The 27,558-nt window shown below is 50.0% G+C and overlaps 1 protein-coding gene across 1 annotated transcript; it reads left to right on the plus strand.

Moving 5' to 3' along the window:
- Positions 1-1,428: 1,428 nt before the first annotated feature.
- Positions 1,429-27,550, plus strand: Hif3a (hypoxia inducible factor 3 subunit alpha). Its single transcript, XM_032894373.1, has 15 exons — positions 1,429-1,499; positions 7,319-7,509; positions 8,884-9,029; positions 11,083-11,167; positions 11,789-11,901; positions 12,265-12,473; positions 14,012-14,118; positions 14,373-14,520; positions 17,810-17,922; positions 18,658-18,848; positions 20,911-21,012; positions 22,276-22,547; positions 24,184-24,295; positions 25,841-25,922; positions 27,075-27,550. The coding sequence occupies exons 1-15, from the start codon at positions 1,474-1,476 to the stop codon at positions 27,170-27,172; spliced, it is 1,995 nt and encodes a 664-aa protein (XP_032750264.1). The 5' UTR covers positions 1,429-1,473; the 3' UTR covers positions 27,173-27,550.
- The last annotated feature ends 8 nt before the right edge of the window (positions 27,551-27,558 follow it).

Below are 27,558 nucleotides of genomic sequence, written 5' to 3' on the forward strand. Positions count from 1 at the left end.
TGAGCGGGTTACATGAGACTCCATCTCAAAAACTGGAGAAAAGGAGGAAGGAAAAAGGAGGAGGAGGAAGGAGAAGAGGAGAAGGAAGATGGAGAAGAGAAGACAGCTTAATATTTTTCTGAGTTGAGGTGGGGAGCCATGTGGATTTTTAAAAGACAATTTTTTTAAAAGATTTATTTTATGTATGTAAGCACACTGTAGGTGTCTTCAGACACACCTGAAGAGGGCATCAGATCTCTCATTACAGATGGTTGTGAGCCTCCATGTGGTTGCTGGGATTTGAACTCAGGACCTCTGGAAGAGCAGTCAGTGCTCTTAACCACTGAGCCATCTCTCCAGCCCTACAAATTTTTTTTGTTTAGTTTTTTTTTTAATTACATTTTACGTGTGTGCACGGGTACACAGGTAGGTCAAAGAACAACTTTCTGGAGTTGGTTCTCTCCTTCCACGATGTGGATCCTGGGGAATTGAACGCTGGTCTTCAGGCCTGGCAGGAAGGGCCTTTAACCCCGGAGCCAACCCTCTAGGCTAGAAGAAGACCACTCTAAAGAGAGCACCCACTATGTATGAAAGCCCTAAGATGGAGTTTGCCCAATAACTCAAAAACAGTAAATCCGTTTCTGCCGCAGTGTAGTACACCCAAACCTGCATGCGGAAGTAACACGGGTCCTTTACCCCTGTCGTGTCCTGTAGTGTCCCACGCCCTCTCTAGCCTACGCAGGAACTTCCTTCCTCTTCCTTACCCAGCTGTACCGTCTTCCACCTGTCCGTGGTCACTGCGCACGTATCTCTCATCGTTTCTCTGTTCCCTTTACAAGTGGGTGTGATGGAGCTAAAGCATATTTACTTGACAGAAGCTTAATTATTCATCCGCAGGAACCTGCACAGGGAGTTAAGAGAGGCCACGGGGTCAGGGTGGAGTGGAGACCGGTGGACAAGGAAGGTTCGTGGAGGCGGGGTCTACAGTGGGGCCACACAATGGAGGGACATGGGATATGGCAAAGTAAGGGGTTGTGGAATACAGGTGAAGTAGACAGTTCGGGGTGGAGAAAAGTGGGGACTTAGTACGTCAAAAAAGGACAGAGGAAAAAGAAGAGGGAGGGTTGGGAAGGGTGGGAGTGGAAGTAGGACAGAAGCTGGGACGCAGAAAACAGTGAATCAGAAGGTTCAGGAGTGTACAGAGACTGGAGGGAAATCACGCCCGGCGGGCTCCGGACTGCCAAGGAAGTCTGGGGCAGGGGCGTGGCTGGGGGTGTGCATTACATTAGATTCCCCCACCCCTTGAAGTTCCAAGTCTTCTCTTTCTAGTCCCTCCTCCACCTCGGGAGTAACAAGCCCACCTTCCAATCAGAGCCGCGGGCTGGGCAAAGACCAGCCAATGGAGTGGCAGAGGTGGAGCTGGGGAGGGGGCTCACACGGACAGGGGAGGGGGTAGCTGGGCATCGAGGGCTCTGGAACCGCGAAGGGCGAGCCATGGCGTTGGGGCTGCAGCGCGTGAGGTACAGGGCTTCGGGGATAGAATGATGGGGACTGGGGGCTCTCCTTGACGGTGGTTTAGGGGGACCCCTCATCTCTGGGGTGTGGCTCAAGTTGTGGACACCCTGAGGCGCGCGATTGGGGGGCACATCCCCTATGCACCCTCCACCCTAGAGGGTTGCCGGTATCTGGGATATACCCCCAGAGCTCCAGCTTTGGAGTTATGAGCTGCGATTTCTGATACATCGGGTTCAATCCTCCATCTGGCTGGGAGTGAAACTCCAAGTTGGAGGTGGTCGCGTTTGAGCAGTGGCCTCTCTTCCAAAAGAGGCTTTTCCTCCAAGTCCCTGAAAAGAGTCTTTCTTGACAGTCTAACTCTTGTGATATTCAAAAGGGATCCCTAAACTGAGGTTTCTAGGGAGTCCCTGAAAGACTCTACTTCTGAATTCCAGAAGAGAGGTTGCTTTTGCCATGCCCTTTCTAACAGTCTCCCAAGCTTCGAGTCGCCCTGGAAATGTGTGTGTTTGGGGGTAAGGGGAGGGGTGTCTCATTAGAAGCTGTGTGGGACCCAACCAGGGACTTTTTTCCTTTCAAAAAGTGGAATGATAGCTAGGGAAGGAGATTCACGCCTGTAAACCCAGCACTTAGAAAGCTACAGGACAATGATGCTTTCAAAGTCAGCCTAACCTACACGGCAAGTTCCAGACCAGCTTTAGTCTACATAGAGAGCTTGTCTCAAAAAACAGCATTAAATAAGCAGGGTCACCCCTTTCCAGTACCAACGGGACAAACCTGAGCCACTTCCCACAGCCTGGTTCTGTGTCTCTTTCATCTGCCTCGACAGTCTGTAACTGAGGGAGGAGGGCCCCACCCTAACCCTATTTGAGGGACATCCTTCGGAAAGATGCCCTGGCTGATCGAGGGAGGGAGGCAGCGCCCTCCTGTGGCTGGACACAGCTGGGGGCGCCCTAGGTAGAAGTGTTCTGTGTTCACCTTGCAACAGGTGCAGAGGCTGCGGGTGAGACCATAGCCAGTGGAGCCCATTCGGCCAAGTTGCCACAAGAGACCTCAGAAAAATTGCCTAGACCTTCGGCATTCTCTGTCTAAACTGGGGCATCCCTCAAGCCTCACCCCTGTCCCTCCTCTCTGGTTTTCTAGGTCTGATTGGTTTTTCTCTACGCCCAGTTTTGACCCCTGCCTCAACCCACCCAGGATCCCCCTTTGCTGGCTCGGTCCGGCCCATCTATTTCAACTTCTGGCCCTGAGCCCACCAGGGAACTCAATCCCCACCCCTTCTAGGCCATCTCTGGTGCCGCCCGTGACAGCGCCCCCTTATGGTTGTGTGAGGGGCCTCTCCTAGCTGAACTAGAGTGCTCCCCCTATCACCATCCTAGGCCAGCCCTTTCCTGTAGTGTCATCCCACGCCGCCTCACACCCATTCATAACTCGCACCCGCCTCACGGCTGAGCTCCGGGCCCTTCCCACACCCCCAGGATGGCACTTGGCATCAGAGGGGTCTTGGGTGAGGGTGAGTGGTTACCTCCGGCGCCGTGGGCCCCCTTCTTTCTTCTAACTTCTGCCTCCAAGCTATCTTACTCGTTGTGGGGAGTAATCATAGGAGATCAAGAACGAGCACACTGCCCTGAAAGCAGGGTTTCCTGGAAAAACAGGACTGATGGCTAGGCACCCCACCGAATGACCCTATGAGAACAAGTTGGATCAAGGTCAGAGAGACTCCCCATTAACCCCCTACCCCAATCCCTTTCTCCAACCTAAACCTTGTCCCTGGCCTCTCAGGTCACCTCCAAGCAAACTCAAAGGGGTCTCTGCTCAGATGTAAAGCTAAGCTTCCACCACACCTCAAATCCTTTACGGTTTTTTGCAAGCCCCCCAGTTCCCAGCTAAGACTCAAAAGCTCAGAATGTGAGAAAGGGGCTGTCTTAATTCCCTAAGCTGTTCCGGGTGAGGAAGAGATGGAGTCTTTTCTGTCTTAGCTAAGATACCATTGAGCTCCAAGTCTCCCTTCCCAGGCCTCACCCTGGGCCCCCAGGCCCCACCCTCTGTTCTCAGCTAGAACACGGAGTGAAGGTGGCAACGTTCCAGGCGCACGTCCCAAGCTGGGCACACTGCCAAGGGGTTGGACCAGAGTTGGGCCAGCTAGGGAGATCCGCGGCGGTGCTGGGACAGGAGGAAAGGACTTAGGCCACCAAGCAGAAAGGAACAGATAAGTGTCCCTTGGGTAATGGGCACACCCTCTTGAAGAATAGCATTTTAGAACACAGGCCCTAAAGTCAGGGTTCAAATCCCCAAACTCCCACTTCCTGGCTGTATGATCTTGGCCCAGGGATTTCCCTCCCAGAGCGCCAGCTTCAAGTCTTGGATAATGGGAGTCGGAATTCTCCTAGTGAGGAAACAGATCTCTCTCCCAGCACACACACACACACACACACACACACACACACACACACACACACACACTGAGGTGCCTGAAATCAACAGACCTGGCTCTCCTAGAGATCACTGTGTGACCTCTGGCAATTTCTGTCACCCATCTGTGGTAGCTTTCTAAGCAGGAAGGTAATGCATGGGGGTGCACCGTGGGTATGAAGTTTGTCTGAGAGGTAACTGAGTGAGGCAGACTGGAATGGGGATGCGATTACCACCTGAGCCACCCAGGCCAGCCCTGACATTGCTCTGGACCTCAGCCTCTGTCTGAGACAGGCTAACCTCGAACTCGTTACATTCGAGGATGACCATGAACTCCTGCTCCTTCTGCTCCCCTTAGTGATAGACTCGCAGGCAGGAACCACATCCTGGGCATGTAGCTCTGCTGGGCAAATGCTCCTCCAACTGAACTACAAACATCCCAGGCCCTGTTTCTATCTTTTAAAAAAAAATGACTTTATTTACTTATTTCTGTACCTGTGTGTCTAGGGGAGGGGTGCACATGTTTGCCTTTGAGAGTGTGTGAAGGTCAGGAGTCAGTTCTTTCCTCCACAGTGCTGGTTCCGGGAATCGAACTCAAGTGGTCAAGCTTGACCCTGTTCCTACCTTCTCAAAAGGGAGGTAATCATTTCTGGTCCATGTGGTTGCTATAAGGCAGGAATGGGGGCTCTCTCATTTTTGAGTGTGCAACGGTTATTTCTTTCCTTCGAGATATTTGTGTGAAAGCTGGGCTTGTGATTACACACTCAACACACATACCTGCATGCCTGACTAACTGCATACAGGTAATTGTACATTCAGAGGCCCACAGGTTACTCCAGGGTACAAGAGACTCACACTAGAGCCTTTTGTTACTGACACTAGCCAGTTGCCAAGCCTCAATTCCTGAGCTCTGACATATATTAACTCATTTAATCTTCAATCCACTGTAGGAATCCATCAAGGTGATGCAGTCCTGTGAGCCTGGCACTCGAGGAAGGGGCTGAGGCATGAGTTTGAGGCGTATCTGAGCTATTCAGTGAGACTTTGTCTCCCGGCCTCGTCTCACATACCATTAAACCTAAACAAACAAAAAATACCCTTTGAGGAGGTGGAGGATATTACCGTGCCCAGGGACGTTAAACAACCTGCCCAAAGTCACTCAGCTAATGAGCAACGGCAGTAATGGTGTCAGCACTGGAACCCTGACCCAGAACAGGCAGCCCCCACTCTGTTTCACAGCAAGGCCAGAAAGCCAGTGAGAGGCCCACACTTCCCGTCAGAACATCCGGAGAACAGGCTGAGAGGGGAAGGAGGGTCCCTCTGCAGCCACCAGCTGGCTCCTTCTATGGAGGAAGAAACCCTGCCACCCTAGCCGTGGAGAGTAGGATTACAGAGCTCAGCTGCTTGGGAGGTGGGGCACCGGCCCCACCCCCACCCCTTTCCCCTTCTCTCTCCCAGTTAGTTCCCTCTGTCCCAGGGCCCCCAGCTCTGTGAGGCCCGCCCACCCCCACCCTCTGGGCAGGAAGACAAACAGGGCTGGAACAGTACAGTACAGGACGGAATGTCCTCTGGGCAGGCAGGACTGAGGCCCCTGCCCCCACCAGCCAGGAGGGAGTTCATAGGGGCGCCCCCTTGGCTTCTCCAATACTAACTAAGCCAGCCTGCCCCCTTCCGGGCCTCTCACCGCCTTGCACTAATGGCTCCCCAACCCCACCCCCCGCACCCAGACTAAAACGTTTTGTAGCCCTCCCACCCCCAGAAGTGGCCTCTGCGCCCCGAATTGAAGGCGTTTAGGAAAGAGCAGCCTCCTTCCTACCCCAGAGCCGGCTTTCTCGGGGTAGAGGGTGGCCATCACATGCAGCTGGTTAGAGAAAAGCTTGAGAATAGGAACCTCACTGACTGGGCTCAGCCAGGTACTGGTTATGTGATCTCTTGGACAAAGGACTTCACCTTTCAGAGCCTCAGTTCCCCCTTTGCAAAATGGGTTAAAATGTGCCCCATTGAGGCCAGGCATGGTGACATGCCTATAGATTTGTAATCCCAGGACTCAAGATTAGAAGCCTAGGGTCATCCTTGGCTTGGGCTACATGAGTCCCTGTCTCAAATAATAACAGGTGTAGTGGAACACACCTTTACTCCCAGGAGACAGAAGCAGAAGATCTGAGTTCGAGGCCAACCTGGTCTACAGAGCAAGTTCCAGGACAGCCAGGACTAAACAGAAAACCCCTGTCTCAAAAATACATACATACATACACATTAATAATAATAATAATAATAATAATAATAATAATAATAATAATAATAATATCCCCTTTGGGCTCCCCTGAGGGTCAGATGTATGCTTACATATGCCAAATACATAGGCTAATCAACTTGTCTTATGGGTTAGAAATATTGTTTAAGCATCAATAATGATGACTATAAAACTAGATACAATATACATTAAAAAATAAACAGTCGAAAAGAGCCATGAGTCAAGTGTCTATAGGTGATACATACATACCTAGAATCCTAGCACTTAGTGGGTGTTTGTGGCCAACCTGAGCTACACAAGGAAACCCTGACAAATAGACTTTGGTATCAGATAAACAAAGTTTGGGTTCTTTTTGCTTGGTTGCTTGTTTGTTTTGAGACAGAATCTCACAAGAAGCTCTGACTGGCCTGAACCTGATTTATGTAGACTAGCTGACCTAGAATTCAGAAATCTGCCTAAATGCTGGGATTAAAGGCATGTGCTGCTCCATCCGGAATTTGAAACAGGTTTACCACTTGATGGAGAAAATAACCTAATAATAATGGGTAGTTGATAGATATTAATATTACTGATTCTCTCTCTCTCTCTCTCTCTCTCTCTCTCTCTCTCTCTCTCTCTCTCTCTCGAAAAAGTCAGGCACTTGAAATGTATTAAGGTGTAGAGGTGCTGGGCAGAACACAGGGGTTGGTTTGCTGTGTCACCCTTAGTGGGGCCCTGCCCCTCTTAAGGCCCCTTTGGTGTGTCGTTAGACTTTGAGATATCTCTGTCTTTGAGAATCAGCCTGTCTAAGGACGGGAAACCGGGTGGGAAGGCCAGGGAGGCTGGGGCTCTCCGTGCTCCATCTCTCCCTTGGACTCCAGCCAGCTCTACCACCCCCTCCCACCCGGAGGCCTCCCTATCCCCCAGGCGGCGTCTCTAGCTCGGGAAATGAGCTACAGCTAAGTCCGGGAGAAGACAGAGGGCCTTAGGCACACAACCTGGGGGAGAAGCCTGGAGCAAGGCCTCGCAGGGAGGGCCACATGGACTGGGACCAAGACAGGTAAACTTTGGGGCAAGCAAAGGGGCTCCAAGGGGAGAAACTGCCAGGCCCAGAGATGTCGCCGGAACGCCAAGCGGAGGTGTCCCACGTGCGACCTGCCGCGTGCCATTTCCTTTCCACAGGTCGAGCACCGAGCTGCGGAAGGAGAAGTCGCGGGATGCGGCCCGCAGCAGGCGCAGCCAGGAGACGGAGGTGCTGTACCAACTGGCGCACACCCTGCCCTTTGCGCGCGGCGTCAGCGCGCACCTGGACAAGGCCTCCATCATGCGCCTCACAATCAGCTACTTGCGCATGCACCGCCTCTGCGCTGCAGGTGAGCCCGGAACGCCCGGTCCCCGGCCGCTGCCTGCCGCGGAGGCCCCGCCCCTAGGAAGCCTGCCCCGCCTCCCTGGCCGCGGGATCCGCTCTCTAGGCGAGACTCCGCCCCTTCGAGTGCTGGACCAGTCGGAGCCCTGGGTTCAGGAAGACCCTGCGGGAGGCCCCACCCTTAGAATCTAAGAGCGGCCCCTTGAGGCTTTAGGCTTCGTATTTTGCCCCCTTATTTCTTGAGTTTTTTGGTTGTTTTATCTTGTTTTGTTTTTGAGGCAAGATCTCACTGTAGCTCTGACTGGCCTGGAACTTGTTATGTAAACCAAGCAGACCTTGAACTCATAGAGATCTGTCTGCCTCCCTCACTCTGCCTTTGAGTGCTGAGATAAAAGGAATGAGCCACTGCAGCGGCAATTTATGTGTTTGTTTTTCTTTCTTGCCGTACTGGAGATTGTACCCAAATCCAAGGGATGTGGTACCCAAGCACTGTACCACAGAGCCACATCCCACAGCCCCTCACTTAACATCTCTAGGTAGGTGCTCTACCAATGAGCCACACCCCTAGCCCTTTTTAAAAACTGTTTTATTTTGACATATATTGTCTTACTAAGTTGTTCAAACTGGCCTTGAACTACCTTGATAGGCAGGCAAGACTTGCATTTTTTTTAACCTTCTACCTCAGCTCATAGCCACCATGATTAGCTAATCCTTAAAAGTCGCTCTTCATTCTCTCTCTGGTTCTATTTTTTATTTTATCAACACCCACCCAAGGAAGTGTTTGCATGCTCCCCCACCACACACACACACACACACACACACACACACACACACACACACCCCTTAGATATCTAGAAAATTGAAAAGCTTTTATTAGGGAGGCTCTGCCGGTTAATTCCCCTTGCCCCATAGAATTCTGGGGGAGACTTCGCTCCTTTAAAATTCTTCCAGTTGTCCTCTGACGTCTACATCCACAGCAAACAAACAAAATGTAATGGAACTCTGTCTTCTGAAAGCCCCCAGCATTTTAGTATTCTGCCCATCTTGCATATCGTCCCGTCCATCCATATCCTCCCTCAAGAATTCTAGAAAACGTACCCACAACTCTGGAACTCCAAGTGGCCTAATTCCAACCCCTCAGAGTTCAGTCTTAGAATCTTGGAGGGTTATGTCCCCTCTGGGAGTTCATGCTCCTGTTTCCAAAGCTCAGTGGCCTTGCCCTCTTCCTTGCCACTCCGAGACCCTAGAATTTTCTCCCACCCACCTGGGCATTTCTATGCATTCATGTGGGTAAGGAAAGGTGGAGGGAAGCTATCTAGGGTAGAACCATGACTGACCACAGCTGCCCCATCCTCCCTCTCCCCACCGGCTGGGGCACCAGGGGAGTGGAACCAGGTGGGAAAAGAGGGAGAACCACTGGACGCCTGCTACCTGAAGGCCCTGGAGGGTTTCGTCATGGTGCTCACCGCCGAGGGAGACATGGCTTACCTGTCGGAAAATGTCAGCAAGCACCTGGGCCTCAGTCAGGTGAGCTGCCTGCTCTGTGCCTGCCACACCCGCACTGGTGATTTGGGGGAGGGGGGGCACTGTGGTTTCCCCACACAACCTTAGTTCTTCCTTTAAGGAAAGAGGGGAGAGAGGAATAGCACCAGACAGAAGGATCAAAGCCTCTTGGGACAGGCTAGATGTAGGAAATGTGAAGTTGAGACCTGACCCAGCCTGGGAGGAGGCGGGGAGGTCAGACAGATCAACAGGTAATATGTGTCCAAATGAGAAGGTTTGTCTCCCAGGCACTGAGGCGCCATAGAAGGAGTCAAACAAAACAAGAGGGAAGCTGTGCTGAAGAAGTAGAATCATATTTAGAGTTTAGAAAGGGGATGGATTTAGAAAGGCTAGAGGTTAAGGGATCAGCAGGGAGTAGACAAAAGTCTCAGGCAAGAGAAAAAGAGCTGGGCAAGACATCTGGGGACTAACACTAACTTTTAATTCATCCTTAAAGCAAGCCCTATATGAGAAAGTTTGTGTTCTTTTTTGTCTTTCATGTAAATGGCTGTGCAGTGGACCTCTGTTCCTCCTCTCTGATACATAACCCCACTCCTGGTACCAATTTCTCTGTGAGGGTGAGCTCTCAGAGTCAGACAAGTGACTGCCCCGAAGTCCCAAACTAGGAAGTGGTAGAGCCAACCATCAAACCTAGCTACAAGAGGTGTTATTGGAAGAGTAATGTGTCTTCTAGACACCATTGGGTGGGGTCCCACTGTGGCTGCCTTTTCGTGTGTCCCCTCCTCACTGCCACCAGGTTCACTTGCTAAACTGAAACAAGGAGCAGATTCTTGGACCTGCCCAGGAGGTGTGACTCACCCCAGGGCCTTTGCATTTGTGAATCCTGTTTTTATTTTTGTTTCTTTATTACTAGTAAAATATTTTTCTATTTTATGTGTATATAGGGGGCCCTGAGTGTGTACGTGTGTGTGTGCATGCATCATGTGCATTGCAGGTGAATCCTGAATATACAAGTGTGCATCACATGTATTGCAGGTGCCCTCAGAGGTTAAGAAGGGGGCATTAGATGCCCTGGAACTGGAATTACAAGCAGTTGTCAGTCACCCGATATGGGTCCTGGGAAGTGAACCTAGATCCTCTGTAAGAGCAGCAAGTGCTCTTAACTAATGAGTGACAAGTCTCCATCTCTCTATCCCCCACTCCCTACCCCTCTTTTTCTTGAGATAGGATCCTACTATGTAACCATAGCTTGCCTAGAACCTGATATGTAAACCAGGCTGGCCTGGAACTCACAGAGATGGACCTGTTTCTGCCTTCTGAATGTTAAGATTAAAGGCACGGTCACCCTACCATTCATGACTCCCATTTTTAAAAGCGCTCTCTTACTCCAGAGAGCCACAGACTCACTTTAGTTACATTGTTGAGCTTTTATCTCCCCTTGAAACAGTGTCTCATACACCCCAGGCTAGCCTCAAGCCCACTACATAGCAAAGGACGACCTTGAACTTCTGATCCTCCTGCCTCCATGTCCCCAATACTAGAACTATAGGTGCTAGACACAAAATGCCCAGACATGGTGTTTGGTATCAAATCCAGGGCCTGGTCTGCACAAGCCATATCTCCAGCTCAGGATGTTTATTTTTTAAATGTTGCCTCCTCAAGGAACTATTCAGACCACTGTCATTAAACTAGCGTCTTATTATCATGTGGCTGTACCCCAGATGCCTCCCCATGAACATGCATGCACAAACACCACCCTGAAAAAAGCAAGATCCATGTGATCTGGCCAGTCATTTAGAAAGGGTCCGGGTTGGGGACTTACCTCAGTGGTAGAGCGCTTGCCTAGCAAGTGCAAGGCCCTGGGTTCGGTCCTCAGCTCCGGAAAAAAAAAAGAAAAAAAGAAAAAAGAAAGGGTCCTAGTAGATATTAGGTGCTGAACAAATGAATGAATGAATGAATGAATGAATGGGCTGATGACTCATGTCTTGGGGCAGAAGTGACAGCAGAGAAGGAGGAGCTCAGGGGTCCTGTTAAGTGTCTTCTGTCCATTACACTCTATCCCGCCCCCCACCAACAGCTGGAGCTCATTGGACACAGTATCTTTGATTTTATCCATCCCTGCGACCAAGAGGAACTCCAGGATGCCCTGACCCCCAGGCCAAGTGAGTGCCCACCATTCAGGGTAGGATATTGACCTGGGCTTCCCCTCCCTGATCTGGAACATTTACCTAGAGAAAAGTGGACAGAGCTAGTTACACCCTGGCATTCGTTCCCTGGGGGCTCCCTTAGCCCCCTGGGGCGGGGGTCCCTTCCTTGGAGGGGGTGTCCCTTCACTGGTTCCAGGTCTCAACTTTGGAGATGAGGCTGAGGAGACTTTAAGATTTTATTTTTACCAGGTGTCATGTCACACACCTTCAATCCCAGCACATGAGACAGAGACAGACAGATCTCTGTAAGTTCGTGGTCAGCCTGGTCTACCTGTCTCAGGAAGGAAGGAAGGAAGGAAGGAAGGAAGGAAGGAAGGAAGAAGATTTTATTTTCATTTTATTTTAAGGGGGAAGAAAGGGGCCGGAGAGTGCATGTGAGTACAGGTGATTTCAGAGGCAGGAAGTGGGTTTTGGAGTTACCGATGGTTGGTTATGAGCTGGCTGACATAGATTCAGGGAGCCAAGCTCATGTCCCCTGCGAGAGGTAACCATAAACGCTTGTAACCGTTAAGCCATCTCTGAGGCTGGGAGACTAACATTTACTCAATGACTTGCCCCCCTCTCCATGCTTCCTAGGCCTGTCAAAGAAGAAGTCGGAAGCAGCAACAGGACGCCACTTTTCCCTGCGAATGAAGAGCACACTCACCAGCAGGGGGCGCACGCTGAACCTCAAAGCGGCCACCTGGAAGGTAGGCTGGGCTTGGTCTCAGTACGGTGGGTGTGGCCCCTGAAAGTCTCATTTCCTACTGGATCTGGGCTTTCCCAAGGCTCAGAGATTTGGTGGAACGCCTCCGACTGAGTCCAGTAGGGCATCAGAGCACCTATGAAATTCAGTATCCCGGGGCTAGATGTTGAGGATGCAAAGGTCCTCAGCCTTCCGTATTAAATCATGCAAGTTTCCCAAGGGTGGGAAGGAAGATGCCAAAGCTCCTCATGACTTTCAAGAATAATTGAGAGTCTTTTCTCCCCTCTTCCTTGTGGGACCCAGACACAGCAGGCATTCCAGCCCTAGGGCTAGGATGAGTGCTCACAACACCCCACTTCACCCAAAGGTGCTGCACTGCTCAGGACATATGAGGGCCTACAAGCCCCCTGCACAGACTTCCCCCGCCGGGAGCCCTCGCTCCGAGCCTCCCCTGCAATGCCTGGTGCTTATCTGTGAAGCCATCCCCCACCCAGCCAGTCTGGAGCCCCCACTGGGCCGAGGGGCCTTTCTCAGTCGCCACAGCCTGGACATGAAGTTCACATACTGCGACGAGAGGTGGGCAGTAGCTTTATGCAGCACCATACCCGCCCACCACCTACTTAAATCTGTCTGTCAGTGGTTCAGTCTGTCTGTCTCTCCCCTTCCTCCCTCTTTGCTGTCTCTCTCCCTCTCCTCCCTCTCTCTCCTCCCTCTGTTTATCCCTCTGTCTCTCTGTCTCTCTCTGTCTTTCTCTCTGTCTCTCTCTGTCTCTCTCTCTCTGTGTCTCTCTCTCTCTGTCTCTCTCTCTCTCTGTCTCTCTCTCTCTGTCTCTCTCTCTCTCTCTCTCTGTCCCCTTCCTCCCTCTACCTGTTTTTGTTTGTCAGTTTCTCTCTATTTCTGTCTCTCTCTCTGTCGCTCTCTCTCTCTGTCTCTCTCTGTCTCTGTGTCTCTCTGTCTCTGTGTCTCTGTCTGTCTCTGTGTCTCTCTGTCTGTCTCTCTCTGTCTCCCCCCAACCCCCATGGCCTTAGACTTCTAATTGCCCTGCCTCTTCCTCCTAAGGGAGGGATCACAGGATGCCAGGTATGGAGCTCTGTGCATACTAGAAGAGCATTCGCAGACTAAGCCACATGCTCAGAAGCAATGAAGACTCTAGGTTCTGACTTCTTGGGTTTCCATCCTGGATCTGCATCTTTGACCGAGTCACTTCACCTCTCTGTGCCCCATTGTCCTCAACTGTCCCATAGGAGAATAATGTCCCCTGTCTTCTGCCATTGTTCTCAGCAGTCCTTGTGTTGCACAGTGCAGAACACAATGAAGTGTCTTGCTTTCTATCCGTATCGATTTTTTTTTAGAGATTTATTTATTTTAGGTATGTGAGTACACTGTCATTGTCCTCAGATACACCAGAAGAGGGCATCAGATCCCATTACAGATGGTTGTAAGCCACCATGTGGTTGCTGGGAATTGAACTCAGGACCTCTGGAAGAGCAGTCGGTGCTCTTAACCGCTGAGCCATCTCTCCAGCCCCCGTATCAATTTTTATTCTTTTCTCTTTGCAGTGTCTGTTCCTGCTTTATGCTTCTTCTCTCACATTCTTTTTCTATCTTCTCTGCTGCTTCCTTTTTCACCCTTTGCTACACACACACACACACACACACACACACACACACACACACACACCATGTTTCTTTTCTCATTCATTTATTTATTTACTGTTGTCACACTAGGGGTAGAATGCAGGGCCTTGCACATGCTTAGCACTGGGCCACACCCCCAGCCCCTCACTGGGGGATTCTAGGCAGGCGCTGTACCATTGGGCCACACCCCCAGCCCCTCACTGGATTCTAGACAGGGGCTCTACCATTGAGCCACACCCCAGCCCCTGGTTTTGTAAAGATAAGGCCTTGCTGTATCCCAAGCCTCACATTCACAATTCTGCTTCAGCCTCCTGAGTGCTGCGATTACAGACATAAGTCACTACATTCCCCTCTGTATATTATCCTCCCTTTGCCTTTCTGTGGCTGCCCTCTCTCTCATCTTACTGGTGTTGTATATGACACCCGCCCCCTTCCCTCCGTCTGGGCCTTGACCAGTACCTCTCTGTCTTACTCCAGGATTGCAGAAGTCGCTGGCTACAGCCCCGATGACCTGATTGGCTGTTCTGCCTATGAATACATCCACGCTTTGGACTCTGATGCAGTCAGCAGGAGCATCCACACTTGTACGTGACCAATATGTCCCCAGGCCAGAGCCAGCTGCTATATGGCCCCAGCTGACACCAATTCCTGGTCTCCTGAACAGAAAGCCCAGGGCTTTGTGGGACTCCTGTCTCCCCCTGAACCCCAAATACTAGGGCCTGAACAGCTCAAAGAATTTTTGTCTTCTCTGACCTCCTATTCCTAATTCTAGCTTCCTGAGCTTTCTGTCCCCAGGTGTCCCTGCAGTGACCCTTACCCCTACCTCCCCTCTCCCCAGTGCTGAGCAAGGGCCAGGCAGTAACGGGGCAGTATCGCTTCCTGGCCCGGACTGGAGGCTATCTGTGGACTCAGACTCAGGCTACAGTGGTGTCAGGGGGGCGGGGCCCCCAGTCGGAAAGTATCATCTGCGTCCACTTCCTGATCAGGTGAGCAGAAGGGTGTAAGGTGTGTGTGCCTGGGTGTCTGTGTGTCTTTGCATGTGTGTGTGTCTGTCTGTATCTTTGCATGTGTTTGTGTGTGTTTGTGAATGTGTGTGTTCTGTGTGTGCATGTGTGTCTGAGTATGTGTGTTTGTGAGTCTGTGGTTTGTGCCTGTGTGTGTGTGTGTGTCTTTATTTGTGTGTAAGTCTGTGTGTGTTTGTGAGTATGTGTGTGTCTGTCCATGTATACGTGTATATGTGTCTGTGTGTGTGTGTATCTGAGTGTGTATGTGTGTCTGTGTGTGTGAGAATGTATGCATCTGTCTATGTATGTATGTATGTCTCTGTGTGTATGTGTCTGCATGTGTATTTGAGTGTGTATATGTGTCTGTGTGTATGAGGATGTATGTATCTGTCCATGTCTGTGCATATGTGTATGTATGTGTCTGTCTGTGTGTGAATGTCTGAGTATATATGTGTCCATGAATGTATGTGTGTGTCAAAGTATGTATGTTTGTGAGTATCTGTGTATCTGTGTCTATATCTCTGTGTGTATGTCTGTATATGTGTCTGTGCATGTATGTGCATGCATGCGTGCGTGCGTGTGTGTGTGTGTGTGTGTGTGTGTGTGTGTGTGTGTGGTATGCACAGGCAGACCTTCATATTGTGCGTGTGCAAGAAAGTACATAATGTGTCCCTCTATGTGGAACATATATGGCCATGTGAATACACATATGCATCTCTGTGCATACTTTCTGTGCTACTTTTAAAATATAATTTTTAAAAAACTGTTTTTTTTGAAACGGGCTCTCACTGTGTTGCATGGGCTATTTTAGAACTCTGTGTAAACCAGACTGGTCTCGAACTCAGAGATATTCCTGCTTTTGTTAGAACTAAACGTGTGCACCCATAGGGCCCCTGGCTAATTTTTTTTTAAAAAACGTATTAGTGCTTTGAGATAGGCTCTCTTGCAGGCCAAGCTTACTTACTTTGTAGCTGAGGATAATCTTGAACTCCTGATCTCGGGGGCTGGCGTCACTGGCAGATAGCACAGGAACTGCCCCATGCTGGTCATTTAAGGAAAAGATGATGTGAAGTGAGACCAGACTGTGAACGTCTGTGGTCCCAGAACTGGGGAGGCCGTGTGACCCCTCCACATTTACTAGGGGTCCAAGCATCGAGCCAGGGCATGTGTAACTTTTCTTTGTCAGTCTGTCTGTCTGTTTGTTTGAGACAAAGTACCACTCTGAATTCTGGTTAGTATGGAAATCACTATGTAGCCCAGGCTCCTCTCAAACTCACAGCAATCCTCCTGCCTCGGGTTCTTGGGTTCTGGGATTACAAACATGAACCAGTAGGTCTGGACGAACAGTTCCTTTCTCAGATTGACTAGTGGTCATTGAAGAATAAATGGACCAAAGTTCTTTGTCCGTGTGTCAGCCAGGAAACTTTGGTCTGTGGTTTTCACAGTGCTGCTTCATTTAGCACTCACTTCCATGGTGTATGGAGATTGAAGTAGTCCTCTCAACCTTGCCAACGAAGTTTCTGCATAGTTTCACTTTAGTAATTCAAATTAGTAAAATCTGGAGTAGAGCCTCTGCCTAGAGTGCCCCAGTGAGGGGCTGGGGCTGTGGCTCAGTGGTAGAGCCCCTGCCTAGAATCCCCCAGTGAGGGGCTGGGGGTGCGTGGCTCAGTGGTAGAGCTCCTGCCTAGAATCTCCTAGTGAGGGGCTGGGGGGCGTGGCTCAGTGGTAGAGCCCCTGCCTAGAATCCCCCAGTGAGGAGCTGGGGGAGCATGGCTCAGTGGTAGAGCCCCTGCCTAGAATCTCCCAGTGAAGGACTAGGGAAATGACTGGGAGTATAGCTCCTGCTTAGAGAGTTCCCTCAGAGAGCAATTTGCCTACTGTCCACCAGTCCAGAGACAGTCAGCCACATGTTTAAGGCCATGCAACTCAGAAATGGCAGAGCTGAGATTTGAACCCAATCCGCTGGGTTCAGAGTCCTTGTTACTAACCTCTGTGATGCTTAACTGAGAGGTGTTTGGGGAATGAATAAATTACTGAGCTCTTGTAGCCTGTATGCATAGATATGACACCGAGTGCGTAGAGGTTTTTGTGCGTGCTCTCTTTCTCTAGGTAGACACTTGGGTGTCTACGGGTATTCCTTTCTGTCTGTGTACCGAGGGTGTCCCTGTGTCACTATGTGCACCATGTCTTTTAAGGGGATAAAGGTAGCTGGCTTAAACTGGTACACCTCTAGGGTAGGTTTAGTGAGGGGAGGAGGCCCACTCCTCCAAGAGCTGCCAGGAGCACCAGACCCACCCGCATTCCGCCCTCTAGGTGCTTATGCTAATGAGGTGCAAATGTATTCGTGTTTCTCAACCTCAGACCCACTCCCCCAAAGCCAGCATTTGGGTTGACTCCAGAGCCAGAGACTGTGGGCTGGGAGGTGCGGGGGACAGAAGGATGTATTTATAAATCTGTTCCCTTGAGGACGGGATGTCTATGAATAGAAGCTTCTCAAATAAATGCTTATTCATAGAAATATAGCTATGAATTCTTCATATTTGGAAAAGTAATGAAGAATATGTTAAATTTTTTAGGTTTTTTTTGGAGACATAGTCTTCTGTAGAGCAGACCAACATTAAACTCACTGTCGGGCTGAGACTTTGGCCCTCTTGCCTCCGCCTCCCAAGCCTTGGGATTACAGGCAGTGGCGACAAGATCTGTTTTGTTTGTCTTGCTGGGACAGGGTCTCCTCGTGGTAGCTCATGAAAGCCTCCAACTCTCAAACTTCCTGCCTCAGCCTCCCAAGTATGAGACTGTATGTTGGCCCCACTGCTCCAGGATTTAAGTTTCGTTTCAACACCATCCCAGGAACTAGGGAGATAGCTCAGTGGAGGAGAGTTTGCCTAGCATGCATGAGGTCCTAAATTCAATCCCCAGCACAGTAAGCAAGCATCAGTCAACTTATCAATGCCATCACAGGCTGAGTCTCCCTTATCCTAAAGCATTTCTAAGGGGCGGACGTAGCTCAGTCAGTACAGTGTTTGCCTAGCAGATCAGGGTCGTTCGTGGGAGTCTGAGGCCAGCCTGGGCTACACAGGGCTGACTCATCTCAAGATGAAATAGATCCTGATAAGAAAGCAGTGTGGCAGTATGGGGAATTACTTTCTGGCAAATTCCCTTCAGCTCCTGGGTGAAATGGCCTCTGTAGGAAGACACTGGAAGCAGCTGCAGGCGAGCAAGGACCCTCTCTGACTCCCACTCTGCTTTCTGCCTTGCCCCCTCCTCTCAGCCGTGTAGAAGAGAACGGAGTGGTGCTGTCCCTGGAACAAACGGAGCAGCATACTCGCAGACCCCCTCAGCTGGGTACCTCCTCGAAGAAGGGTATCCCTGGCAACAGTCTAGGTACGATCAAGGCCCTTGTGTCCTCAGGACCTTAAGAAGGAAGGTCAGATACATTTACATGGGCTCCCCAGGCCCTGTGGACCTGTCTTCTGCCTCTTTCCCCTTGCCACTCAGCAGCCAAACCATGCTGGTTTCCTCTCAGTGCTCCCGGCAGGCCACACCCAGTGCCTTCCACATGCTGCTCCTCTGCTTACAGTGTGTTTCCCTCCAGTCCCCCCTGCCCCGCCCCACTTACGGCCATGAGTAGGTTGACTGCTTAAGGTTTTTGTTGTCTTCTCCACTGTGGTTCCCTAGAGCTCGAAATTTCCTACTCCTTGAAGGTGGGAGGGATGCAGAGAAGGGGGTGCATCAAGCCAGTCTCAACAAGGGGGGGGGGCATTGGGCCAGTCTCAACACAGGAAGGGGATACAGTGGGGAGTACATCGGGCCATTCTTAACACAGTTGGGGGAGGTGTTAGGGATACAGCAGAGGGGGGAGACATCGGGCCAGTCTCAACACACAAGAACTGAATGGCCACAACTATTCGGAGTTACTGAATCTTTCGCCTAGGACCCTCCAGGGCCCCACAGCAATCTGGCTGTGAAATGGCTCAGAATGAGGCCCTTCGGCTACTCCTCTCCTGCAGCAAACACAGCGGCCACCCTGATGTGCTGTTGAAAATGACACAGCCATCCTCTAGGCTTAGCACAGCAGCGCCTTCAGCCTTGTGCAACCATGTTCTGCTCATCCCGCAGACCCTCCCGCTCCACGGATCCTGGCCTTCCTGCACCCTCCAGCCCTGAGTGAGGCCTCCCTGGCTGCTGACCCTCGCCGTTTCTGTAGCCCAGACCTGCGCCGCCTCATGGCACCCATCCTGGATGGACCTCCCACAGCCGCCACCCCTAGCACCCCACAAGCTGCACGGAGACCCCAAAGTCCTCTTCCGGTAAACAGTGTCACTTGTCTGAGCAGATGGAACCCGTGCTGCTTGGGGCCTCTGGCTTGAGTCCTGCTCTGGTCAATTTCTCCACCTTAGGAATGAGACGGGGTTTCTCCAAGACACAGGTTACAAGATAAGTATGGTGACACACACCTGTGACCCCAGTACTTGGGAAACTGAGGCAGGAGGGTTGAGTTTAAGGTCAACCTAAACTACACAGTAAAACCTTGTTTCAAAAAACAAGCAGCCAGGCATGGAGGTGCACTCCTGCCATACCAGCATTTGGGAGGCTGAAGCGGGAAGAGTTCAAGGTCAGCCTTATCTGTATAGTGAGTTCTAGAGCAGCCTGGAATGAGACCCCCTTCTGCTTCCATTGCTATTGCTGTGACAAACTATCAGTTGCTGTCTTCAAACTGTGGCAAAGGGGGCTGGAAAGAATGCTCAGTGGTTAAGAGTGTTGCTGTTGCAGAGAACCAGAGTTTGGTTCCTAGCAACCACCCTGGATGGCTCACAATCACCTGTAATTCCAATCCCAGAAGATCCAACAGCATCCTCTTCTGGACTCTATGGGTACCTGCATTCATGTGTATGAGACACACACACACACTCACATTCACACACACTCACACTCATACACACTCACACACACATACACACACATCACACACACACACACATACACACACTCACACACACACACACACACTCACACTCACACACACACACACTCACACACACACACACACTCCCACTCCCACACATACACACACATGCACACACACACATTCACACACACTCACACTCATACACACACATACACACATATACATACATATACACATACACTCACATTCACACACACTCACACACACACTCACACACAAACACACACATATACACACACACATACACACACATATACATACACACACATACACTCACATTCACACACACTCACACTCATACACACACATATACACACATACATATACACACATTCACACACACACTCATACACACACTCACACACACATACACATATACACACATACACACACACACTCACACTCACACTCAAAAAAAAGCAACTTAGGAGGAAAGGAAACTTATCACTTATCAAGCAACAAGTTTATTTTATCATGGCAGGGAAGTCACAATGTCAAGAGCATGAGACAACAGGTCATACCACACCCATAGTCCGGGACAGAGAGAAATGAATGAGTGTATGATCAGTATCATTTCTCCATTATGCAGTTCAGGACCCCTGACTAGGGAATGGTGTCACCTACAGTGGGCTGGGTCTTCTCACGTCATTTAAGTTTAAATTTTTTATGTGTGTTTTGTCAGAGCACATGTGTGCCTCGTTCCTGTGGCAATCAGAAGAGAGCATCAGATCCGCCAAAACTGGAGTTATGGATGCTTTTGAGTCACCCTATGGGTGCTAGGAATCAAACCTGGATCCTCAGGGAAAGCAACAAATTTCCTTAACTACCGAGCAATATCTCCAGTTCCTACCTCAGTTAGCTTCATTACAACTATCACCCACAGACTTCCACAGGCCAACTACTGAGTAGACAGTCCCTTTTCCTAGGAGATTCTAGATTGTGGCAAGCTGATAATTAAAGCTAAGCATCCCAGACCCTGCCTTAAAATAATAAATCAGAAAAGAAAGCCAAGAATGAAGGGACACATCTGTAATCCCAGAATCTGGGAACTGGAGGCAGGAAGACCCAATGTGCTAAGTCATTCTCAGCTACATTGGTAATTCAAGGCCATCTTGGGAGACATGAGACAATGTCTCAAACGAAAACAAGCAATCAAATCAAACAATCAAAACCACCTTCAAGGGGTTGGGGATTTAGCTCAGTGGTAGAGGCCCTGGGTTCGGTCCTCAGCTCCGGAAAAAAACAAAAAACAAAAAACAAACAAACAAAAAAAACCACCTTCATCTTGCATTGCTGTTTGACCCCATGCAAGCTACAGCTTAAGACCCCACCTCTGCCCAGAACTGTTACTGTCAGCACCTCCTCAGACTCAGTGTCCCATGTCTCTGCTCTCTTCCCTTCAGGCTGATCTCCCAGATCAGTTGGCTGTGGGCTTGGAGAATGCACACAGACTCTCCACTGCCCGGAAAAACAAGACCATGGAGACAGATCTAGATATAGCTCAGGTAAGCACCGGCATGAAGGGGTCAGCTTATCTGGCTTTATAGAAGGGTGATGGGAAGAGTGGATGTATAGATAGATGGAAACAGATGGATATGTTTATGTGATGGATGGATGGATGGATGGATGGATAACTGACAGATAGATAGTTGACAGATAGATAGGTAGATAGATAACATAAATTATAGGTAGATGATTGATAGATGACAGATTAGATAGACAGACATGATTGATAGATGACAGATAGATTATAGATAGATAATAGATGGATAGATAGATTGGTAGATGAAAGATAAAGATAGATGACAGATTGTAGATAGACAGACAGATAGATAGATAGATGATAGATGACAGGTTATAGATAGCTGACAAGTAGATAATAGATAGATTGATTGACTGATAGATGGAAGATACATACATACATACATACATACATACATACATACATACGTGCGTACATACGTACATACATACATGCATACATACATATATAGTAGACCATTGTTTCATTGGCCAGGAATGGGAAAGAGGAGACAAAAGAGCAAAGAGGGAGACAGAAAGAAAGATAGAAACAAAATGATAGACAATCAAGGTAAGAGAGAGAGAGAGAGAGAGACAGGGGCAGAGACAGAGACACAGAAGCAAGTACACAGAGAGAGAGAAAGACAAAGACAGACACAGGGAGGGGGAGACACAGAGACCAAGAAGGGGAAAGATAGAAAGAGACGAAGAGAAGGACAGACAGGAGGACAGAAAGACAGAGAGATGGGTTAAGAAGAGACAGAGATGAAGAAGGGGAGAGAGACAGACACAGAAAGGGGAGAGACAGAGTGACGGAGAATGAGAGACAGGCAAAGAAACAGATACAGAGACAGGAATAGAGAGACAAAGAAGGAAGAGATAGAGAGCCACGGGCAGAGCTGGAGAGATGAGGTCAAAACCACAAAGTCACCAAAAGAGACACACAGAGACAAATGGGCACAAATGAGACTGTCACAGTTACCAGCCTTACAGCTAAATACGAGAGACGTGCAGAATCATGTCCTTTCATGCCCGGGCCACCTGATTCTGTGGAAAGGGACCGTACTGAAAGAGAATCTTTAAAGCACCTTGGGAACTGACTACCATAGTCTTTGTACCCATTTGAGAGATAAGGGAAAGCTTCAACTTCAGGCAAACACCTGAGAGGAGTTAGTACTCAGAACCCAGCCTAAGGCCGGCTCCCTAGGCCATGGGTCCTGCTGCAAACACCCTCCTGGCTCTTACAGGACCCTGACACTCTGGACTTGGAGATGTTGGCTCCGTACATCTCCATGGATGATGACTTCCAGCTCAACTCCAGCGAGCAATTGCCCAAAGTCCACCGCAGACCTCCCAGGACGGCCCGCAGGCCTCGTGCTCGGAGCTTCCATGGCCTGTCGCCACCCATCCCTGAGCCCACCCTGCTGCCCCGCTGGGGGAGTGATCCACGACTGAACTGTTCCAGCTCCTCCAGGGCGGATCCCCCCACAGCCCCCCTGACGCCTGGAACTCGGAAGAGGTGAGCCTCAGCGAGAGAGGAACATAGCACAGGCATACAGAATGTCTCTGTTCACTCTCATGCATCAGCCCCATCCCCCGGCATGCTTCCTGTCTCCATCTCCACTGTTCTCACCATTTACCCAAATCCCACAGCAGCACTCACTATGACACATTTGCATATGACTTAGTGACCATTTCTTATTATAGTGAGAAGAAATTGGGGCTGGAAATACAGCTCCACAGTAGAGAACTTGCCTAGAATCCCCCAGTGAGGAGCTGGGGGCGTGGCTCAGTGGTAGAGCCCCTGCCTAGAATCTCCAGTGAGGGGCTGGGGGCGTGGCTCAGTGGTAGAGCCCCTGCCTAGAATCCCCCAGTGAGGAGCTGGGGGCGTGGCTCAGTGGTAGAGCCCCTGCCTAGAATCCCCCAGTGAGGGGCTGGAGTGTGGCTCAGTGGTAGAGCCCCTGCCTAGAATCCTCCAGTGAGGGGCTGGGGGCGTGGCTCAGAGGTAGAGCCCCTGCCTAGAATCCTCCAGTGAGGGGCTGGGGGCGTGGCTCAGAGGTATTGCCCCCATGAGGGTTTAGGGGTGTGGCTCAATGATAGACTGCTTTTCTAGAAGAGACCTTCAGTCACATGTTTAAAGTCAAATAGGGCAGCCCCTAACTAGAGGACTCTAGGTAGGTGTTCAACTACTGAGCCATACTCCCAGCGCCCTCACTGATGCTTTCTAGGTAATTTTCTCTAGTGCTGAGCTATATGCCATTGTGGGGAGGTGGATGAATGGGTAAATAGAGAGATGGGGGAAAATTAGTGATGGGTAGGTGGGTAGGTGGGTAGGTGGGTAGGTGGGTAGGTAAATGGATGAATGGATAAATGAGTAGATTAAAAAAATCAATAGACTGGGCTGGAGAGATGGCTCAGCAGTTAAGAGCAGTGGCTGTTCTTCCAGGGGTCCTGAGTTCAATTCCCAGCAACCACATGGTGGCTCACAACCATCTATAATGGGATATGATGCCCTCTTCTGGCCTGTGGATGTATATGCAGCAGAGCACTCATACATTAAATAAATTAAAAAAAAATCAATCGATGAATGGATGGTGGCTGGAAGGTGAATGGGCGGTTAGATGGGTGAATAGGTAGGTGTATGGAAGGATAAATGGAAAGCTCAGTGGATGGATGGATGGATGGATGGATGGATCACCTATGCATGGATAGGAGGAGCATGGTAGGTGAGTGAATGAATGTATGCATGAATGAATTGATAAATTCATGAATAAATGAATATATTCATGAATGACTGAATATATCATGAATGACTGAATATATCATGAATGAATATATGCATGTATGAATATATTCATGACTGAATGGATGAGTAGACAGATGGGTGAGTGGATAGGTGAACAGAATGAGTGAGTAGGTGGGAGAGGAATGGGTAGATGGACAAATGGATAGACAGGAATGGGGGGAGAAGACAGATGAAGGTTTGCTGTGTAGACACTAGTCAGTCACAGTGCAGATGAATGAATGAGAGGATGTTTGGTGGGTGGATGAGTAGACTGGTAGGCATGTATGTGGGAAGGGCATCAGCTTCTAACACAGATACCCACATTTGCCCAGATCACTGTATTCTGAGAATCTTGCTTGTTTCTCTACAGGGCCTTGGCCCAGAGCTCAGAGGACAAAGGGTTGGAGCTGCTGGAAACGAAGCCCCCCAAGCGGTCCCCAAGACTAGAACCTGGAAGCGTCCTGCTGCCTCCGCTCAGCCTGGTAGGTTTAGAGACCTGGGATTGGGTATGGAAGGCAGGGTGCTCGCCAATCCTCTGGACCCAGCAGATATAAAACCTCCTATGTTATAGATGGGCTGGCTGAAGGTCAGATGGCAGCTCAATGGTCCAGCTGGAGCCAGGATCGTGATCCTCTCAGTCTGCAGATACATAGCTAGTGCCAAAAACACATGAAGTAGGTCAACAATGAGCGGGGCAGCTCATCGGGTGAGGAGGGAGCTCATCTCCTTCCATGGACCCCTCCAAAGTGAGGACAGCCTCCCAGCTGGAGTACCACTGTAGTGCTTAAAGAATGAACACTGGGGCCAAGATGGGGGCCATGGGGGTTGGGGATTTAGCTCAGTGGTAGAGCGCTTGCCTAGCAAGCGCAAGGCCCTGGGTTCGGTCCCCAGCTCCGAAAAAAAAGAAAAGAAAAAAAAAAAAGATGGGGGCCATGGCCTAAACCCCAGCCCTAGGGAGACTAAGGATAATCAGATTGAGGTCAGCCTGAACTATGTAGTGAGGCCCTGTCTCAAAAGACAAACGAGAAAAAAAAATTTGTTGTGCACAACAACAAAATCCGGTTTATTTCTTAAAGCCACCCTGGGTTGTATGGCTTCCATAATTCCTCTGTCTCATGCCTCTCTCCTTCAGGGCTTCTCCGCTCTGTAGTCTGCAAGAACTGTTTGAATATGAAGGGTGCGACTAATACCAATAGCTCACATTTACTGCTGCACTAAAGTACAAAATTAACTTGTTTAATCCTCATGAGGACACTTTAATAGTATTTAATAATAATGACTATCGTTATGGTAAGACAGTTACACAGTGGTGGAAGAGCGTTATCCGTCAGTCCAGATAGCACACTTAGAAGAATTTAGCAACAGGCCCGTCGGGGTGTGAGTACAGTGTATGCGGTCAGCAGAGCTGCTGTAGCAGCCAGCACTGCCCCTAGCCATTAAGGGCTAACGCCTTCCAGAGTGGGACACAGCCAACGTGCAGCAGCCCAGCGGAGAAGCAGCTAGAAGGCTACCTTCCTCTTCCCACCAGCTAGGGTCTGCTGAGTCCAGTAAGAAAACAGCAAAATTGCACAGCTGTGTGGTCAGCCTCCTGGGGCACAGAGGTAGAGAAAGGAGGAAGGACCATCCAGAGGATGTCCCTGAGCAGTGATTTATCCCAAAGTCTCTCTAATGACTAGTACTTATCAGGCTGCAATTAACCACTGCACCATACTGCCTTGTCTTTGATGATGATGATGATGATGGTGATGGTGATGTGATGATGGTGGTATGGTGGTGATGATGATGATGGTGATGATGATAATGATGGTGATGGTGATGATTCTAATGATGGTAAGCATGATGATGCTGGTGGTGGTGATGATGCTTAGGACGATGATGGTGTTGGTGCTGATGATAGTGTTGAAATGCTGATGCTGACAGAGCTAATAGGATGATGCTAATGGCTGTTTGAGGCTGATGATGATGGTTGTGGTACCGATAATGACATTAATGGTGATAATGACAACTCTGTCTCCTTAACTCCCCAGAGTTTCCTTCTGCAAGGTCGACAACTCCCAGGGAACCAGCCAGATCCCAGAGCCCCACTCGTGGATTCTCATGAGCCCTTGGGTGAGTCATAAAGTCAAAAACGTCAGGCCTCTTCCTCCCTGGATGGGTCCAGAAATAACTGAAGGAATGGAAGAATCTTAGGGAAAGGGGAAGGAAGCTGTCTTAGGGCTATTTTTCTCTGTGATGAGACACTGTGACCAAAAGCAAGTTGGAGAGGAAAGGATTTATTTCACTTCCACACTGTAGACCATCATTGGAAGAAGACAGGACAGGAACTCAAGCAGGGCAGGACCCTGGAGGCAGCAGCTGATGCAGAGGCCACAGAGGGTGCTGCTTACTGGTTTACTCCCCCTGGCCTGCTCAGCCTGCTTTCTTATAGAACCCAGAACCCTTGCCGAGGAATAGCACCACCCACCCTGGGCTGGGCCCTTCCCCATCAGTGCTAATTAAGAAAATGCCCTACAGGCTTAAGCACAGCCCCGTCCTAAGGAGGCATTTTCTCAGCTGAGTTTCCCTCCTGTCAGACGACTCTAGCCCGTGTCAGGTTGGCATAAAACTGTCCAATGCGGAAAGTGCCCACAGCCCTTTCAACTTCTGAGCCCTCTGGAAAGAAGGAGAGATGCTAAGGAAGGGTAAGAACTTAGGAAGGCTACCCCTTAGGGTGGAAGCCAAGTTCTTCTGGACCCATATCCAGCTCCACTTCAGAGCTTGACCAAGTTAAAGCAACTCCACAAAGTAACTCCCAGCCCTGTGGTTTTGGGGCGGCTGCTTGTGAAGCCTCGGCTCCTCTATCTGTCAGTGGGGGCCCATGACTACAGTTCTTACCCGGAGAACCTGTTTGAAGAATTGAACTGTGGAGATGCTGCATGGGCAGAACTCACCCTAGAACCGTTAGGTAGTAAGTGTTCAAGAAACACCTCCTATTGTGGCCGCAGGGTGTGGCTTGTTTGCCCTTTAATGGTGATCTTCCCTGCAGCTACCAAAAGCTTTGGCTTCTCTTGGAGCCTCAGGTGGGTCCTAGGGATCGAACCCAAAGGTTTGTTTTTGCCTTCGAATCTATGGCTTCTAGGGATTGAACTCAGATTGTCGAGGCTTGCAGCCAACACCTGCACCCACTGAGCCATCTTGCCAGCCTGCCTCCCTGCTCTAGATGCAAGTACGTATATGACTGGGTGCTCATTCTCTCCTGATTCACCTTCCCTTTCTCTGCAGGCCTAGCTCCCTCGCTGCTCTCTCTCTACCAGCATGAGGAAACTATCCAGCCCAGGAACCACTTCCTCCCAGCAGCAGGCTTGGCCCAGACTCACTGAGTCAGCCTTCCTCTCAGCCCTCTTCTTCTACCCCAGAAAGGACTCAGCCGCACTCCACACCAGCAGCCTACACCCAGGATGGGGCCTCTCTCCTCTGAGTGTGCCCCCCAGCCAGCCACAGTCCTACCTCAGCCCCCTCCAACCTTCTGCCTTCCTGCAGTCAGAGGCTTCTTGGGTAATCTCAGCTCAGTGACCTCTGGGAAGGGTGTGTAACCCTCCCCCCCTCCTCTCAGGAATTCCTTTGGGGTTCTCCACAGTTCTCCATACCTCACTACCCCTTTCTCTGACTACCTTTGCTTTATTTGGGAGAATGAGGGGTTGGGAAAATCAGGGATCCATCTCTGCATCCCAGCCCCATGGAGCTTAGACAACTGTAATCACGGTTT

This window comes from Rattus rattus, chromosome 2 (assembly GCF_011064425.1).
Source record: "Rattus rattus isolate New Zealand chromosome 2, Rrattus_CSIRO_v1, whole genome shotgun sequence".
Lineage (NCBI taxonomy): Eukaryota > Metazoa > Chordata > Mammalia > Rodentia > Muridae > Rattus > Rattus rattus.